The sequence below is a fragment of the Gadus chalcogrammus genome, chromosome 1, assembly GCF_026213295.1.
Source record: "Gadus chalcogrammus isolate NIFS_2021 chromosome 1, NIFS_Gcha_1.0, whole genome shotgun sequence".
Taxonomy (NCBI): domain Eukaryota; kingdom Metazoa; phylum Chordata; class Actinopteri; order Gadiformes; family Gadidae; genus Gadus; species Gadus chalcogrammus.
Window position 1 is genome coordinate 11,179,695 of NC_079412.1, and position 17,086 is coordinate 11,196,780.

The 17,086-nt window shown below is 47.3% G+C and overlaps 2 protein-coding genes across 2 annotated transcripts in view; one reads left to right on the forward strand and one right to left on the reverse strand.

Moving 5' to 3' along the window:
* LOC130392149 (urotensin-2-like) overlaps positions 1-31 on the forward strand; it is a 2,162-nt gene extending 2,131 nt beyond the window's left edge. Inside the window, exon 4 of the mRNA XM_056602594.1 lies at positions 1-31. This exon is cut by the window's left edge and continues 83 nt beyond it. Within this exon, the coding sequence (XP_056458569.1) occupies positions 1-31 (31 nt within the window).
* A 1,157-nt stretch (positions 32-1,188) lies between these two features.
* The window catches only part of camta1a (calmodulin binding transcription activator 1a), a 29,369-nt gene continuing 13,471 nt past the window's right edge, over positions 1,189-17,086 (reverse strand). Inside the window, exons 3-15 of the mRNA XM_056589268.1 lie at positions 16,773-16,957; positions 16,155-16,351; positions 15,944-16,022; positions 15,382-15,727; positions 14,528-14,991; positions 12,117-12,295; positions 11,191-11,434; positions 10,002-10,073; positions 9,701-9,721; positions 9,317-9,519; positions 8,809-8,883; positions 8,314-8,344; positions 1,189-6,515 (exon numbers count right to left, since the gene is read on the reverse strand). Of these exons, the coding sequence (XP_056445243.1) occupies positions 6,483-6,515; positions 8,314-8,344; positions 8,809-8,883; positions 9,317-9,519; positions 9,701-9,721; positions 10,002-10,073; positions 11,191-11,434; positions 12,117-12,295; positions 14,528-14,991; positions 15,382-15,727; positions 15,944-16,022; positions 16,155-16,351; positions 16,773-16,943 (2,115 nt within the window). The 5' untranslated portion in view covers positions 16,944-16,957 and the 3' untranslated portion in view covers positions 1,189-6,482. The remainder of the gene's footprint in view (positions 6,516-8,313; positions 8,345-8,808; positions 8,884-9,316; positions 9,520-9,700; positions 9,722-10,001; positions 10,074-11,190; positions 11,435-12,116; positions 12,296-14,527; positions 14,992-15,381; positions 15,728-15,943; positions 16,023-16,154; positions 16,352-16,772; positions 16,958-17,086) is intronic.

Consider the following 17,086-nt stretch of genomic DNA (forward strand, 5'->3'; position numbering starts at 1 on the left):
CACAGAGTGCTTCTGGAAGTACTGCGTCTAGAACTACTGCGTCTAGTACTACTGCATCCAGTGCTACTGCTTCGATAGTACTACTGAATCCAGTACTAGTCCATCTCATACGTCACTGAGGACATGGCCTGTGGATGACTGGGCTTGCACTAAACGATCGCATTTGTTTGCACCCACAGAATCCTCCTGACACACACACACAAACAAACACACAAACACACCTTTATGAAAAGACACTGTCATATGTTTTCATGAAAACTTTTGTTATTTTATGAATTTAACATAAATTATTTTCATTTATTTAATTATGCGTTTGTATGCACAACTTGCTGTTAATGTTTGACAAATGTCCCACATAAAAATTCAAACTGAAAAAAAAAGTGATGCTTGGATAACTTTTCTTTACTTCAGTACCCAATACATTTTTCTTCGCAGTAAAAGACTGTATTAAGAGAATATCAAAGGTCAACCAAGGAAATCATTGGGCTCAATGGTCCATTTGTGAAAAAAAAAAGATATCATTAAAAATATAAAAGGTTAAGTGTGGTTTATACTCTAGCTAAAGTCTTTGGGTCTGCATCTTGGATCACACACACACACACACACACACACACACACACACACACACACACACACACACACACACACACACACACACACACACACACACACACACACACACACACACACACACACACACACAAAAACACACAACTCTGCTCCATCTCAGGATACAGCTGTTTCCTCTTCCAACTTGTGTGAAGAGGTCAGTTCAGAATTTAAACTCTTATGGGATTGCTGATGCAATGTGAGTTAACCACTTTTGAGTTGGAGTGTGTGTGTGTTAATCCATTAGTTTGATGCTGATCTGCACATGAGGGCTTCATTTCAGGCTCAGACTGGGTCAATGTTATCTTTAGTGATGAACAAAATGCACAGTTGACCAGTCCAACAGCAGACTTTAAACTCATTGTTGTCCCGGCTATATATAAGACCTTGGATCTTGGTGTTGAATAACCTTGTAGTTCTGAATCATCAATCAAGCTTGATTAAAATGTTCTCTATAGCAAACAAAATGACTAAATGTCTTATTTTTGTTTTTGTGAAGCAGAGGAAACAAAATGACGTTATGAAACTTGGTTCAAGAATTTTCTTAATTTTTTTCTTGTTTTATTATTTTACAGCAGAAAGAATATAAAGCATTCAGAAAACATATTTCATATTTTAAGGGCATTTCAAAAACGTTTTGCATGGCTTCAGCAGCTGAAATCTCTTTTTTTTTTTACATATCCATCGAGTCAGTGACGCTTGTACATGCACAATTACAAAAATAAAACTTACAAACGAGAAAGGGTAAGAAAGAAAACGAAAGCAAAACATCAGAGGAACGAAGGAGGAGGAGGAGGAGGAGGAGGAGGAGGAAGGGGTGAAACTATCAGGGTGGAAAGAAATAGGTTTGCAAAGCTGGGAAAGACGAGTAAGACAGTTATAGAGGAGAGGAAAAAAGATCTAACACTAGTTTACATGCAAAGTGTCGAGGACCCAAAGTAGGGCTGTATTTTTTTCTTCTTGGTTTTGGAATTGATGAAAACGTGCAGTTCGGTAAAGGGCGCCATATAATTGCTGTCCATAAACTATTGAATACTTGTCTTGCAATACTGGCATTTGCATAAGAGTAAGTCGACTACATGTGTCCAATCGTTTTAAACTTCACTAGGTCTATAGGTCTCCACAAAATAATTCTTATTGCTCTGTGTCCACGAGTGGAATATGTTGTGAGATAGTTTCTGTTGGTTTGCCCTGATGCCTACCGTTGTCTGGTTTTGGGTGATCAAAGGAGAACAGGAGGAAAGGCGGGATTCGCAGAACGTCGTGAAATCAACAGTAGATGAGTGAAGAGCGCCTATCAGCTTACCTGTCATCCCATCTCATAAAATGGCAGTAAAAACAAGATTTGCAGGTGAGCTTTCCATTGAAACTTGACTAACCCTCTCCGTTTTGTCTGTATAAATCTATTCCAAGACAACAACAGAAAAAACGACAATGATAAAATGGTTATAGAGGATTCTATGAAAAACATCAGTCAGAATACGTCTACTTTTATTCTCTTTTTTTATACTGGTGTCCGTCGTCCAACACTGTTAAATATAATTTCACTCTAATCCCTATCCCCATCAACGTAGACCATTACTGCCTCGGACCAGAAAGCATCGCTTTCGGCCCACGTCGAATTTCACCACCTTCTGCCCTGAACCATGTGACCAGTAGTGTTTCCTCCTCTCCGTGTCCGCACCCTGAGTTACAAAAACAAAAAAACGACTGAACTGAAAACAGGTAGTGAGGTAAACCAGTCCCTCGCGGTCCACTTTCTGACTAGACGGGTGTGTTTACGTATGTCTACATGTGTGTTGTGCGGTGTCTAGTGCGTGTGTCTGTGACTAGTAAAGTTCAGTACCGTACCCCTATACAGTCTCACAATGGTCTCTTACGGTGTCCGTGGTATTTCGTCGTTTGGGAACACACGTATTAGATCCAAATGTATATATTTATATCTTCTGTATAAAATCAACAACTGAAAGAAAAAGTCTAAAAAGTTGAAGCTTGCTCTAAAAACCGAAACCAAAAAAACATTCATGTCCTCCGCCATGCCTTGCCATGGAAACATTGGTCAAAAACTTCAAATTACTCCTTATCTTTAATTTGTGGGATTTCACCTTTGCCCTAAGGGTCGTCTGACCTCTGCCCTCGACTCAGTTCTGTGACACGTCAAACCAGCGCTGATCCTCTTACAGAACAATAAGTCTTTTAACATGTCTATCCGACTACCGATTCTAGGAAAATAAGCATGCTTTAGGTGCACTTCTGTCACCCGTAGTTTAACTATTTAACCCATGCAAGCGCAATAAAACCCTCTCCTCCCGCCACAACACTGCGTCAGCGAGGCATTCCGACCACAACTAGAGGATTTAGAGGCGTTTCTAAAGTCTTGTGGTTTTAACAAGCAGTTTCAGTAGAAAAGAGAGAAAATGGCAGAAACAGAAAAGAAAATAAAGTAACACAAGCTTAGCTTTTTGACACGTCGTAAATGGATGGGTGAACATGTTGTGTGTATGTGCTAGTGTTACGTGATGGTGGTGATGGGTTGATCGCTTCCCGTACTCCAGACAGTAAGGCCTGGAGTAACGTGACCTTTGTCTGTTTTCTTTCTGTATTTTTTTGTTCTCCCCAATAGTTTGAAGTTCAGGTACATTGCATGCACTTTGGATTTGTGCGGGATATGAGTAGGCACTTTCTACATAAACACTCGGGAGATAACGCTCACAAGTAAGGGTGGATGACAGAAATAAAGCTGGAAAGTCAATAAAAAATCAATCCCATTTGGAGAAAAAAACACAGTCGACAGAAACAATAAATGCAAGAAGTTTTTCAATGGCACGTCAGAGGCAAAAGAATCATCCCTTTTTTTAGACAGAGAAAACACTTATTTTCGACCTCTGGCATAAATACATGAGAGACATTTGCAGCCCCTCCGATTGCATGTGTGTTTGTTTCAAGCACATGCAGGCATGACTTGATAATACTGTTTCAGGTGGCTTATAGCAAGCTGCTTTTGTACGGTAGCAACCAGGTTTGTCAAAACACAACCGAGTTCAAGATCTACAGCGGAGATGGATGTCTCTCGAGCATGCTAACCTTAGCCCTGCAGTGTCTCTGCAGCGAGTGGGGATCCAGACAGAACCAGTTTAGCACCATTCATTTGAGTTGTGAGAACATCTATTCAGCTGTTTGGCAAAGTAGTACAAAACATTGCTACAAGGTTTTTTCCCTTTGCTCACAAACGAATAGCAATCTTATCCATGACATTTAGTAAAATAATCGCAATTCATGGCAGCCTTGTTCAAGATAAATTTACCAAGACTCAGAGACATAATTACTGTAGCGTCTGTGAAGTCCAATATCTGCTGCAATAAACGACTGAATACAAGATGGCCCAGATATTCCCAAATGTCAGATTGTAATACTTAAGGAACCTGTACGGCAGCCTTCTCTCTTGCTAGGTAGAAGGCTGCCATCAACGTACCGTTTAATGTGATCAAACAACCTGTTTCAGTGACACATTTCAATCGACTTTCAAAAATAGAATCAAATACAATGTCAAAGATGTACAGTCTTTGCTGTGAAAATCAAAGCGTATTCAGTGATGGCAAAACGTTTGGGATCAGGATGGTGTTAATGGAGAAGACATGGGAGACTCAACGTTTGTCTGTGTGTGTTGTTAAAATGTGACTCCTTCTGCATTGTTTGTACCATTGAGTTATTGTTTGTCAGCCAGCTGTGAGCTTTAGGTCATTCACGTTGGTGTGGATCTAAATTATGATTATCGGTTCTGCTAAATAAAAATAAAATATATATTAACTTAGTTCTCTTGTTCGGTAATATAGCATTCACGTTACTTGGCACCAATGGCAGAAGATTCTTGGTAGCCTAAAACAAACCAAAATAAATTAAATAAAATGTAAACATAACCATACTTGTTGTAAGATAATTTTGCAGGTATCTCCTAACTCTAAATACACTATGGTTGTTTTTTTGTACTTTTTCATATTGCATTAGGTCATGCTTTAGCAAAATGTTCTTCTTAAGAACAATCAAAATAAAATAAAATACTCTTATAGTGAAATAGTTTTAATCATTTTACAGAGCATAGCCACTACTGCGTTTCTTCTTGTTTTTTCTTTTGATCTGTTCATATTTTTCATGCATGTAGCTCATTTTTATCCCAGGTATTTACACTATATACAAAGAATACAACCATACTTTTAGGCATCCAAACAAAACTATACAAATATTTTGTTTTTGTCGATTACCTATTTTTGACCCCTTTTTAATGAATAAAATAATATATCTCTAAAATACAACCCCCGTTTGGGTAAATGTTAACTTTTCTTTTTTTTACCCTACGTACTTTCAGCCTTCCTTATGTACAGAAACCGCTCAATTGTCAAAAATATGGATTTGTCACACCCCTATTTTGGGAGTAGCTTAGGGACACCTCAAAGAATCTCTAAGACGTCAAGGCAATGTATGTGATCGTCCCCTCAGGAGCCCTCCTGAGCCCTGAAGGTCATTTAAAAGAACAAGTAACAACCTTTATGACAAATAACGTTTACAACACAACAGAGGCAACGTCGATTATTTTCATATATCTTCCTTTTTGGGTTCTCGTAAAAAAACAAATAAAAAACGACGAGGAAAAACGAACGGAAAAGAGGATGAAGAGGGAGAAGGGAGGAAGGACACCACATCGGGGGAACTCAGAAAAATGGCGGGACCCGTAGAGGAGGGGGAGGGGGAGGAGGAGGAGGAGGAGTTGGAGGCGGTGGGCGCCGGACCACCGCAGAACTGGTACTCTTTAAAACAGAACGACCGAATCACAAGCACACAGGCAACAATGCTTTGCAGAGTCATGCAGTTTCCCTCGAACGGGGTCGAACAACACAGAACCTCCGAGGATCACACGCAGAGTGTACATCGGACGCAACGGGAGATCGACTTCAAGTAATAAAGCAATAATGTAAACAATGATGTCATGACGTTTCCTAAGAAACGGAAAAATAACCACAATGCCCTCCCCTACTTGGTTTCTGAATGGGAAAGCCCCTCCTACATTCATATGAGGCTCCGCCCACTTGGACGGATGGGGCGGGGCGGAGCGCAGTGGGACGTGATGAGTTGTCGAAGGGTTGAACTGAAAGCACACGTCTATGGCGGTGGATGAGAGTTGACTTGTGCAAATGGGTCAATTGGTTACCAATGTGTTTGGTTAAGAAAAGAAATAAATAAAAACTCCAACACCCACAACTGAAAAAGATCCATCACTTCGAAATAGTTGTAAAATACAAGAGTAGAGCTCATATTGTTTATCTTTTTGTCTGTGTTTCCTTAATGGTCCTCCACGCCCCTTGTCCTCTGACACATTCGTCTCTCGTCCCGCCGTCTGCAGAGAGGCGGGCCCCCGCGGACGACGCCCCGTGTTCATCTTCCCGTTACGACATCCGGAAAAAAAAAACATAAACGCACACGCTCTTCCTTTACGTCGGAAAAGAGCACGTAATCCATGAAAAAGTGCAACAGAAATGCCAAGAAGCAAATGTTCTCCCTCCCCCTCCCCCCAGCCTTGAGTTTGTAGTCCGATTAGAGTCGCCGCGATCCAACAACTGAAATCAAGTCAGTGGGAACCAAAGGAAATGTGTTGAAAAGAAGAATTGGGGGCAGCAGTTACGAGGACTAGAATCCGATCACACTGCGGTCGTCGCCGCAGCAGTCTGCATTGACACTTTTGTTGTTGTTGTTGTTTTCGATTCCCTTTGTAAAATACCCGGGTACAAACAGAGAAAAAAAAACAAAAGAAGGGGAAGAGGAACGGAAAAAAGGAGTCAGGAGATGGATGTCACACGGCGAGGGCGTTCTCCTGCTGGGTCTCATGTTCCCTGGCCCTTTTCAATTCTTTCACTCTGAAACACAGAGACAAACAGACAGCTGTGAGCCCCCTGGGTACACACACACCAACGCGCTACGCACTCAGACACGCCGGCCCCTAGTCGACAAGCTCCATGTGGGGACAGGACAAACGCGGCTACGTTGCACTGCGTCCTGGGAGGCTAAAGGCGCTTTGGGGGAAACAGAGTGGTCAGTGGGGGGGTTAGGAACACAGAGTGAAGACACAGGAACACGCAGTGGACACTTCAGTCGGATCGCTTTGCCCTTTCAACGGCGTCGTGCACAACAACACGAGACGATCAACCTGATGATTATAACTCTTAGTACGTCACGTTGGTTACAAAATGTTATTTTGTTGTTAGAGGTAGCCAAGGAAAATGCCTGGCTACACATTACGATGTAAACGTCCGTATATGAGTGCGTGGTTGTGTAGTTGTGTGTACCAGTGTGTATTAACTGCTCTCTTATGTGAAGAATTATGTGTGGCATCATAGTAAAGTGTGTGTGTGTGTGTGTGTGTGTGTGTGTGTGTGTGTGTGTGTTTGTGTGTGTGTGCATGTGTGTGCGTTTGGAGCTGTGCACCACTGTGAGACAGTTGTCTCACAGTGTTTATGTCTCTTGTTTAAAACAGTGAGATCCCAGGAGGTCCATCCTAAACCCACGCGTCGCACTGTCTGCGTATCTCATTGTTGGGTTCTGTCTGGCGCCGGCCTATATGTTTATCAGAGCACTATGGCCTCTATATAGGATGGTATACCACACACACACACACACGCACACACACTCTGAGCTCACCTGCTCTGGAAGCACAGAAACCTAGTTCAGCACTGCCCAATTATAGACTGTGGGAGAAACCACTGCAACGCAGGCTTGTTCAGCGATAGTACATAACAATGATAAAATGGGGACTGCTCCCCACTGTGTTGGGTTCAAATCCAAATGCTGGAAAATAGTCCGTAAACTGATCCATGATCAGGGGTTGTTGATTAAGTCCTATCAGATGGTAAGAATACAGGTGAGATTAGTGGACCACAGGCTACCATTCCAAGCAACAGTGTGTGTATGTGTGTGTGTCCGGTGTGACCTGTGTGAATCGTGGGGGGAAAAGGAGACGTAACGGTCAGAGGACAGGTAGACATCTGAAGCCGGCCCATAGCATGCCTGGAGGTCAAGGAGCAAGGCCAAAAGGTCACCACTCGACATGCAACAGAACAAAACGCATGTATCCCTTGATCCGTTTACTGTTGCATCTTCATGACCGCACCAAAACCAAACAACAAAAGTCAAAGGACAGATTATTTGAAGGAGATAAAATAGAGGAAGAAAAGAAGTGTGAAAGTAGAAAGGCAGATAAGGATAAAGAGGTAGAGAGAGAGTGAGGGATTAGAGGGAGAGGCCTGTTTGTGTTGCGGTGATGTCATTCAGAAAGCAGTGGTTAGTTTCAGAGGAAGGTTTACGTTCTGCGCTAAAGCTAGTGTTTCTCAGTCCACCTGTGGCTCCAGTTGGCAGCCTTCATGCAAGCAGGCATCAAGCAACAGTGATGGAGAGAGAAGAGGGGGGAGATATAGATATACAGAGAGCGAGAGCGTGAGAGAGAGAGAGAGAGAGAGAGAGAGAGAGAGAGAGAGAGAGAGAGAGAGAGAGAGAGAGAGAGAGAGAGAGAGAGAGATGAGACGCCCAAGAAGGAGCTCACTGCATTGGCAAAGAAGGGAAAGGTTGAGGGTGGCAGAGACACACAATAGAGAGAGAGGAGAGGCAGAAAGAGGAAGAGAGAGAGAGAAGCACGAACTGAGTTGCTGAGGCTGCACTCACCCGCTTGAACAGTCTATGGTCCATCAAGGGGCTTGGCGTAAACAGCAAAACAATACCAGACAGCTATTAGCACACAGTAGGCACTGTGGACAGGGTTAGGGTGGGGGCAAGGACATAGTGGCAGGCCAAATACAGTGAGGGAGGGAAGGGGTGGGGGTGGGGTGGGCTAGCGGGTTGGGAGGAAGGCAGGGAAGGCATGTCTCACCCATCTGAACCCATACCCAATCCCCCCCCTTCCCCCCCACAAAATAACAAACTAGACTAAAGTTGATATTACGGGTTTTTCTTTTGAATGTGATGTTGTCCAACAACAGTGGTGATCTATCTACATTCCCAGTTCAGATTGATCCTTCATTGGTTTGCATGCATGTGTGTGTGTGTGTGTGTGTGTGTGTGTGTGTGTGTGTGTGTGTGTGTGTGTGTGTGTGTGTGTGTGTGTGTGTGTGTGTTTGTGTATGTGTGTGTGTGTGTCTGAAAGTCAGAGGTAGCGCCTACCTGTGGCGACAGCGGCGCAGAAACCTCATGATCTTCCTGGCAGCTTGGTCCTGCCTTTTGGTAAGCAGACTGCTTCTACAATACAAACACACACACACACACACACACACACACACACACACACACACACACACACACACACACACACACACACACACACACACACACACACACACACACACACACACACACCAACAGAAACAACGGGATATTACAATTTACCAAGTCTGTTTATAAATACCAAGGCATCCAATGTCAACAATGCTAATTAACTTAGCACTAATTTAACTAAAGAACATCTTAGCACTTGAACACATCAAACTCTGGTAACTGTTTTATTTGTTTTATATCTATACATATATATTTATGTTGCAAAAATGCTCACAAAGAGCCACCCTTTTGTGTCGTGCATTAACATTGTGCTACGACCATATATGGCCTTGAGTCATACAGTATCCTCTCCATCGTTGATTAGCATTACAATACACCCTCCCCCCAGAATCAGTACCTCAGCTTGTGTTGCACGAGGGCTGCGGCGGCGGGGCCGTGCCGGTGGGGTCCCAGGCGGCCGGACTCCCGGTAGGTGCGGTAGCACTGCTGGATGAGGACCGCGGCCCGCCGGCTCTGCTGGAACTTCTTCTGCTCGTGGTAGCTGCGGAACTTACTCTGGATAAGGATGGCGGCCTGCGTCATCTTCTTGTAAAGTGCATACTATAGTGACAGAGCAAAACAAAACACGCTACGTCAGGTGCGGACGGCGCACGCCAGGGCTCGCTTCTGTGGGCGGAGGAGGGGTGGGTGGGGTTGCAGTCTATGTAACATGAAGACATTGGTCCTGATGCTAGGTAGTGAGACACTGTTAACAAATAAGGGGGGGGGGGGGGAGTGTTACCTTCAAGGCTATCCATGTTAGCTTGTAAACAGAGAAATAGTAAAGTATGGTGAATCACACACTCTCATGACCAAAACAACAACAACCAAAACAACAACAACAACAACAACAACAACAACAAAAACTGTGGCTTCAAGATAAATAGCGGATTGATTTGATTCACTTTTACTCTTTCAAGTCTTCCTGTCTGTCTGGCAAAGTGCAGCTCCGTTGACTACGTCCGTGGAGTATGACATTAAATAGAATGATGGTCTAGCCGCCCCGATCGTTACCCTGGCTGGGGGGAGGAGCTACGGCCTACCTGTTTGTACTTCTTGTAACAACGCTGAATGACGGCAGCCGCAACTTCCTGTTGCTCTCGGAGCGGGCGGCCCTGCAGGAGACAAGAGAGGTTGCAGAGGTCAGGGGTCGCGTCTGGGGCAGCCCTACTGCCGCAGAGAGCGTGTGGGTGACACTCCCCCAGAGTGAGACCAACCCCCTGCCGGAGGGCATGTGGGGGGGTTGGGGATAGGGGTAGGGGTAGGGAGGGGAGGGAATAAGGAGCTTTTTGGCAGACCCTCCATAGTGGGCAGGTCTGGAGGGCTGGATTCAGACAAAATGAGGTCCGTGTGGGTATCAGCCTGACAGGAGGGCAGAACAGATGACAGTGAACCGTGTTTTAACATGCGGAAAAGTCCATTAATGAAGAGCGCCGCAGTGGGGGAGGAGGTAGGGTGAGGCACGGGGCAGAGAGAGAGAGACTGAGAGAGAGAGGAGCTAATAAAAAGCAAGCAGCAGCAGGACCTTAACACTTCACTTACAGAGAGAGATAGGGAGGGAGGGGGGTAGAGAGGCACTGATCGATAGAGAGGGAGAGAGAGAGAGAGAGCCCAGAGCACGCCCAGCAGGGGACGGTAACAGGGCTCTGATTGGAGGCGAGGACCAGGAGGCGGCGCGGTCTTTCTGTTAAGCAAGGCCATGCTCTGCTCAAGCCATCGTTTCCATGCCGAAACCACAGGTACAGACGACCACATTGAAGTGTTTATGCTTTTTTTTGTGTGTAGCTTCTTGTGTATGAGTCAACAAACACAGAGAGAGGGAGAGAGTCAGAGAGAGAGAGAGAGAGAGAGGGAGGGAGAGGGAGAGACAGAAGAATGACTACAACCACAACAACAACAACAACAACAACAACAAAATAAAAACCACAAGACCTTGAGGCCCCAGAAGGCGTAGAGAGTGAGTGATGCAGCTGAATAACACTGAATACCAAATTCACGAGTGCAGCGGCTGCTGCCACACACACCGCTGAACAGCCCCATTCATCACGTTTGCAAAACGTCGTCCAGGGGTACGTTCCTAAAGGCCGTGTCCCAGCGAGGAACACGGCGTGTCCTCGCGTCCACTGCGCGCCCCCCCCCTGCGCGCTCCCTTGTTGGTGGGGGGCGCGGCGAGGGGGGAGGTAGGCGGCGTGCCCGGCTAAGCCCGGGAGGGGGGGGGGGGGGCCTGTATACCTTGTACTTGCGGAAGGCCGTCTGCACCAGACGGGCGGCCTCGTACAGCTCCCGCTGCTCCGGGTCGGACAGCGTCAGCTGGGCCAGGTCCCGCTCCACCTTGCTGTTGGAGGCGTTGATGAACTCGCTCCAGTCGGCCGGGGAGGGCAGGCCGGGCCGCTCCAGGGAGCCCTCCCGCGGCGGGGACCCCCCCGGGCTCAGGCCCGGGTTGGAGGACGGGCCGAGGGGCTCGTTGTACAGCGACCTGAGGGGGGGGGGGGGGACACGGGGGGACGGTTACACTGCGGTCCCGTCACATGGTGTGGGGGGGGGCCGTGTGTGGGGGTGTTTATGTGTGTGTACTTTGTGTTGTGTTTGTTTGCTTTATAAAGGGTATTGATATTCATTAAGTGTCCGTGACACATTTCCTTCGGGACAATAAAGACAATATATCTCCTCTCACGTATCTTATTCATTTAGACGGCCTTATCTGTCACCAATACTACCGTTGAGTCACTTGGTACACACTTTTACCCACAGAACCTTACAGTGAAATAAGATATGCCCAATAAATATTTAAAAAAGACATTTTATGGTGGATGCTGGTATCTGAAGCACTTAGAACAATTACAAAGTGAACACATTGTTTGCATGCGTGGTCCCATTGGGAATCGAACCCTAGCCCACGTATCGTAATCCAATGATGCACCAGTTGAGCTAGACGGGATGATCAATTTGTTGTGTACTCATGGACAATTTAAAAGGATTATTCTCTCACACATGCACAAACAAGCACACACACACACACACACACACACACACACACACACACACACACACACACACACACACACACACACACACACACACACACACACACACACACACACACACACACACACACACACACACACACACACACACACACACACACAGTGCTGGCTCACCGTAGGTGGATGATGCTGGGTAGCTGCTCCACGTCTCCCAGGTAGTTTGCCAGCCAGCTCATGGTGTTGCTGACCCCCGTGGTGTCCAGGGGAACCGAGTCCCCCGCGCTGAAGTTCTCCCTCTTGATGCGGTCCGGGGTGGCCTCGATGATGTGCTCGGCCAGGGACATCATGTTCACCTGGGGGGCCGGGGAGAGCACAGAGTCACATGGGGGCCTCCACACCGTCTGCTCGGGGATATTGGATGTTTATGCATGGCTCAGGACTGCCACCATTTATCATGTGGATGCAGGGTAATAGTTTCCTAGGTCGCGTCGGTGCCAACAAAATAAAGTTATATATATACATTATATATATATATATATATATATATATATATATATATACAGGGTTCTCCCTGTTATTCTTTCGAATAGGGTTGTCGCGACAAAGGCTTTTCTTTGCAATATCACGTAGGTGCTTTATGGAGGAAGTCAGTGGTTTCGGGCTCCACTCCTGGTCCGAGTCTGACTCTTTAGCGCTTCAATGTAAATCAGGCCGCACGTCAGGCGAGCCACGGAGCTCCGTGTGCGGCAGCGCCGTGCAGTAAAAGAACATTACACGTCGGAAGATTCGATTTAGCTCTTGTTCTGTGTTCAATAACACGAGTGGTAATGGACGGCGCGCTGTGATGCACGAAAACTGGGATGTGAGAAAAAGGTTGTGTTCAGTGGCAGAAGTCATAACGGCTGTACGGCGGCGCCGGGGTACTCTCGGGGTCCAATGAAGACACACTGCTTCCATCATAGAACCGAACCACATTGTGCATTAGTGCAACGTTTCAATGAAATTGCACCGCAGTACTATCGCTATTGAAGAATGCGCTATTCTGGAGGACCAAAAACAAATCGTAAATGGAGGGCATTACCCAAGTAGCAGCCTTTTATTATAAGTATGCATTTGATATAGGAAGAGGAGCGCTAAATGTTGGTTTGTGATGAAAAAGATGTTGAGACGCTGGTGGTAAAAATATAAAAAGACCCTCTTTGCAATAAACACATTTTACAACTTCTTTAACGTGAGTGAATGTGTTCAGATGAAGGAAGACTAATGGATAGTACGAGACCAAGGACATTTTCTGATCTAATAAAGGAGTGTGACCAAATGAAAAAGTAAGTGGCGCCAACACCACCAGTAGAATGAGTGGGTCTAGAGCCCTGATATGGAACTGTTCCAGAGCTCTCAACGAGGCATCTTGATAAAATAAAGGTTATAAAGATATATCAAGGGTCTGTTTCTTTCAGACACAAGAGATACTCTAAAGTCAGTGTAATTCAGAGAAACGCTGTACAATTTTGAACAGCAAGAAGAATTACTGATTTGTTTTAAAGTGTGTGAAATGTGTAACATTGCACACACTTTTAAGGCACAAGCTCATTAATTAAAATAACCTGGGCATATCTGTAGCGAATGCTGATCGAAAGTGAATTAAATAATGTTATCAGTAAAATCCCGTCCTATTAGATATATGCTATAAAAAAAAAATCCCGCCAGGCCGTTTCTCACTCTTTGTTTTCCAGAATCGTACTATCAACACTCAACCCCTCCCACTCATGCTCAGCTGCAATGTTGAGTGGAGATAACCCTATACAATGAGTTTTTGAATGCTGAAAGTCTCCTGCCTGCTACCTGGGAGGGGCTCAACATCACTCATTCTGACTTCAAACAGTTGTTGTTGTTTTGGCATCCATAAGTAATCACGCTAATTAATTACCTTTTGGGAGGGATTGACCTGAACCTCAACACAGAGAATGAAGCTAATATCGTTTTTCGGTAGAACTCCCAAAACGGCATTTCAGTTGCTCCAGTCAAGCGGTGAGATGGAGATGGATGGAGAGAGAATTCCTTGGCTACAGCAGTGGATCAATGCGGGGAAGTTTATTGAGCAAGAAGAGTAGAGGTCAACGGCGTGCCAGCTCGGCCTGATGGGAGTCTATTTATGTTTATGTTTGTCGGTTTTCCCTCATGCTGGGTAAAGAGCAGCCGGCCTGCTTCCGCTGTCAACTCGGCTAAATCTCACGGAGAGCCTCTACGGTGACAGACTAGATCAATGTGGAGACTTCCAAAAGGCCCACTGATTCATTCCACACAGGACACGAGCCCGCAAGCAAACCAGCGCTAGTCGTACATGACCGAACGGCGTGTGTCATTCTAATGACATCTGTAGGACACCGGTGATTTAAAGTCCTCCCATAAAACATGAAGACACATCTCTTGCCGCTGTAAAACTGAGGGGGGTCAAACCCATCTGCCCTTGGTAGTGCTAACTCTGCACTCATCCTGTTAAGTGTTCCTATAAAAGCCCACAACACCGTAATCATCACAGTGTGGTGGGCTCCTATGGTGTGCTGGTGTCATGCTTCTGTCCTGACCTGGAGGTTGTCCATCTGCGTGAGGCAGTCCTGGCTCTCCAGGTCCTCCCTGTAGGACAGCAGCTCCGTGTCCACCATCTCCCGATCGGCCATGGCCAGCATGCCCAGCTGCTCCCTCTGGCGTAGCCGGCCGGCCAGCTTCTCCTTGCCCAGCCCACCGCTCCCGCCGACCCCCGACCCCTTCCTGCCCGGGCCGCTGTTGGAGAAGCCGCTCTCCCTGCCGGAGCTCCACCGGGCCGTCCCGGCGCCGCCTGCCCCGGACAGGCCCTCCGACGACAGGCTCTTGGGGCTGGAGGAGAGCTTGTGCAGCTGCTGCTGCTCCAGGCTCAGCGGCACCGACATGGCCTTGTCGGGCCGCGCCTGGAACAGCTCCGGGTTGGGTTTGTGTTTCTTGGCCTGCGGGAGGTCTCTCTGGCTCTCGCTGCTGTAGTAGTTGGAGGGCTCGGACCTCGGCCTCCGCAGGTCTGCAGGGGACACACAACATGTCTTAGAGGAGGCATGGATAACGTATCTTTCTCCCAGCGCAACCCCAATTAAATCTGTAAAGTGTTCTAATAGGGCTTGTACATGTCGAATGCACTCAGGATGTTTGTTGGCGCTACTCTAATCCTAAATCAATGGGATGCACCGTAACCTAGGCTAATGAAACCGTTGTTCCGCCAGGTCTCGCATGAGAGACGCTGTGTAAGTTACACACACAATGCCTCCCTATAATGACTAATCATTTCACTATTAATTACTAAACAATGACCAAGACCCATTACTGCCAACGTTATAATTAACATTCAAATCCTCCTGTCGAAGGAGCGAGCCTTATCCCTTGTAACCAGGCGTCCGACCGCGGGGCTCCTGACCTAGATTGGGGTTGGCGTTGCTGGTGGTGGTGGTGGCGCCGCCGCCGCCTTTGGCGCCGCCCGACGTGACCAAGCCCTCGTTGGCCCAGCTGACCATCCAGCTGTCGGTGGCTGGGGGGGCGTCCGGGGCCGAGGAGAAGGACATGCGCGTGGTGGGGGGCAGGGGGGCCGGCGGCTGCTGCTCCCTCTGGAGCTGCTCCAGGCACTCGGCCAGCTTGGTGTGTCCGCGGGAGCGGGCGATGGACAGGGGCAGGCGGCCCAGGGAGTCCGGGATGGCCAGGGCTCGCCGGTCCCACTTGTACAGGACCACCGCCGCCTCCAGGTGACCCAGGGCACAGGCCCACATCTGTGGGGGGCAAGGAGAGGAGCAGGAAGGTCAAGAGAGAGAGAGAGAGAGAGAGAGAGGAGGAGTAATGCTGACTGTGGGTGATCTTAATGGCCCCGCTGCCTACCGCTGCCCCCCTCTCTAATAACATGCCGGTAATGCGGCTGCACCTCCTGTTGCTGCTGTTTAAAATGCCTATTAATAAGGCTTTAAATGCAAGGCTGGAAGAGTTCTTACTAAGGGCGTGCAGGAGAAGTGGTCCACGTTGAGGGGGTCCACCTCCAGCTCCAAGTCGATGCTGTCAGAGTGCTTGGTGCTGGTTTGAAGAGAAGCAGAAGAACAAGGTGTCAATCTCACAGCTCTCTGCACACAATCCGAATGCCGGCAGACATCTGCTACGCCCGTGCAACGAGGCTGTGCGGGGGAGAGTGAAGCCCCTCCTTCGTACCGCCACTTGATGAGCGTCTGGATGAGGGTGGCGTAGCCCTGGCCGGCGGCCAGGTGCAGCAGCGTCATGCCGCGGAACGTCTTGGAGTGGATGAGGTGTTTGGACTTGGCCCAGCAGGCCCTGCTCATCATCTTCTCGCAGACCACCACCACACGGCTCTCGAAGGAGCTGCTGGCCTGGCCCGAGCCCGACACGCACTGAACACACAACAACAACAACAGCATCAACAACAACAGTGAGGAGGCCATTGATTTTTGATGTGAGCGGATGTGGGTAAATTGATGAATAATGTAACCAGTATTGAACTAACATCTAGAATGTACTTTGTCGTGACTAAATAGGCTAGATAAATTCTTCACTCTAATCTGGGATCCAGAAGTCCAACTATGTTATAGAATAACTTCTGTGGGAACGGTACAGAGCCTTGTTTCCGACAACAAAATATTCTAAATGACATAATTTAGGTAACATCTGATTTGTGAGAGTGCCTTCAACCCGAGTACACCTACAGTATGTGCATCGTGTCAGCAGGAGCGGGGCATTGACCTCCAAGGTTCCTCCAGAGGTTTTCTGAAGGCCCATTTGAAAGGGGGTTTATTTACATTTTGTCATGGTTACCTGCTGTGACTGGCTGCTGTTGCCTCCACCTCCACTGCCCCCGCCTCCGCCGACACCACTTCCTGCCCCGCCTGTCCCGGGCCCCGCCCCGCCGGCCCCGCTGCCCTGCTGCTGGCTGGCCATCTCGGCCATCCTCCTCTCCATCTGCTCCAAGCGCTCCAGGATGGACATTCTGAACTGGTTGTCTGGCGGGGAATAAAAATAAAAATACACATCAGCATCCAGGAGGCATCCGGAGAGAATCAACCACACACTGAGCTTTGCTGAAACCAGCACAAATAATACCACATCCTGACAAGATAAACGACCTGATA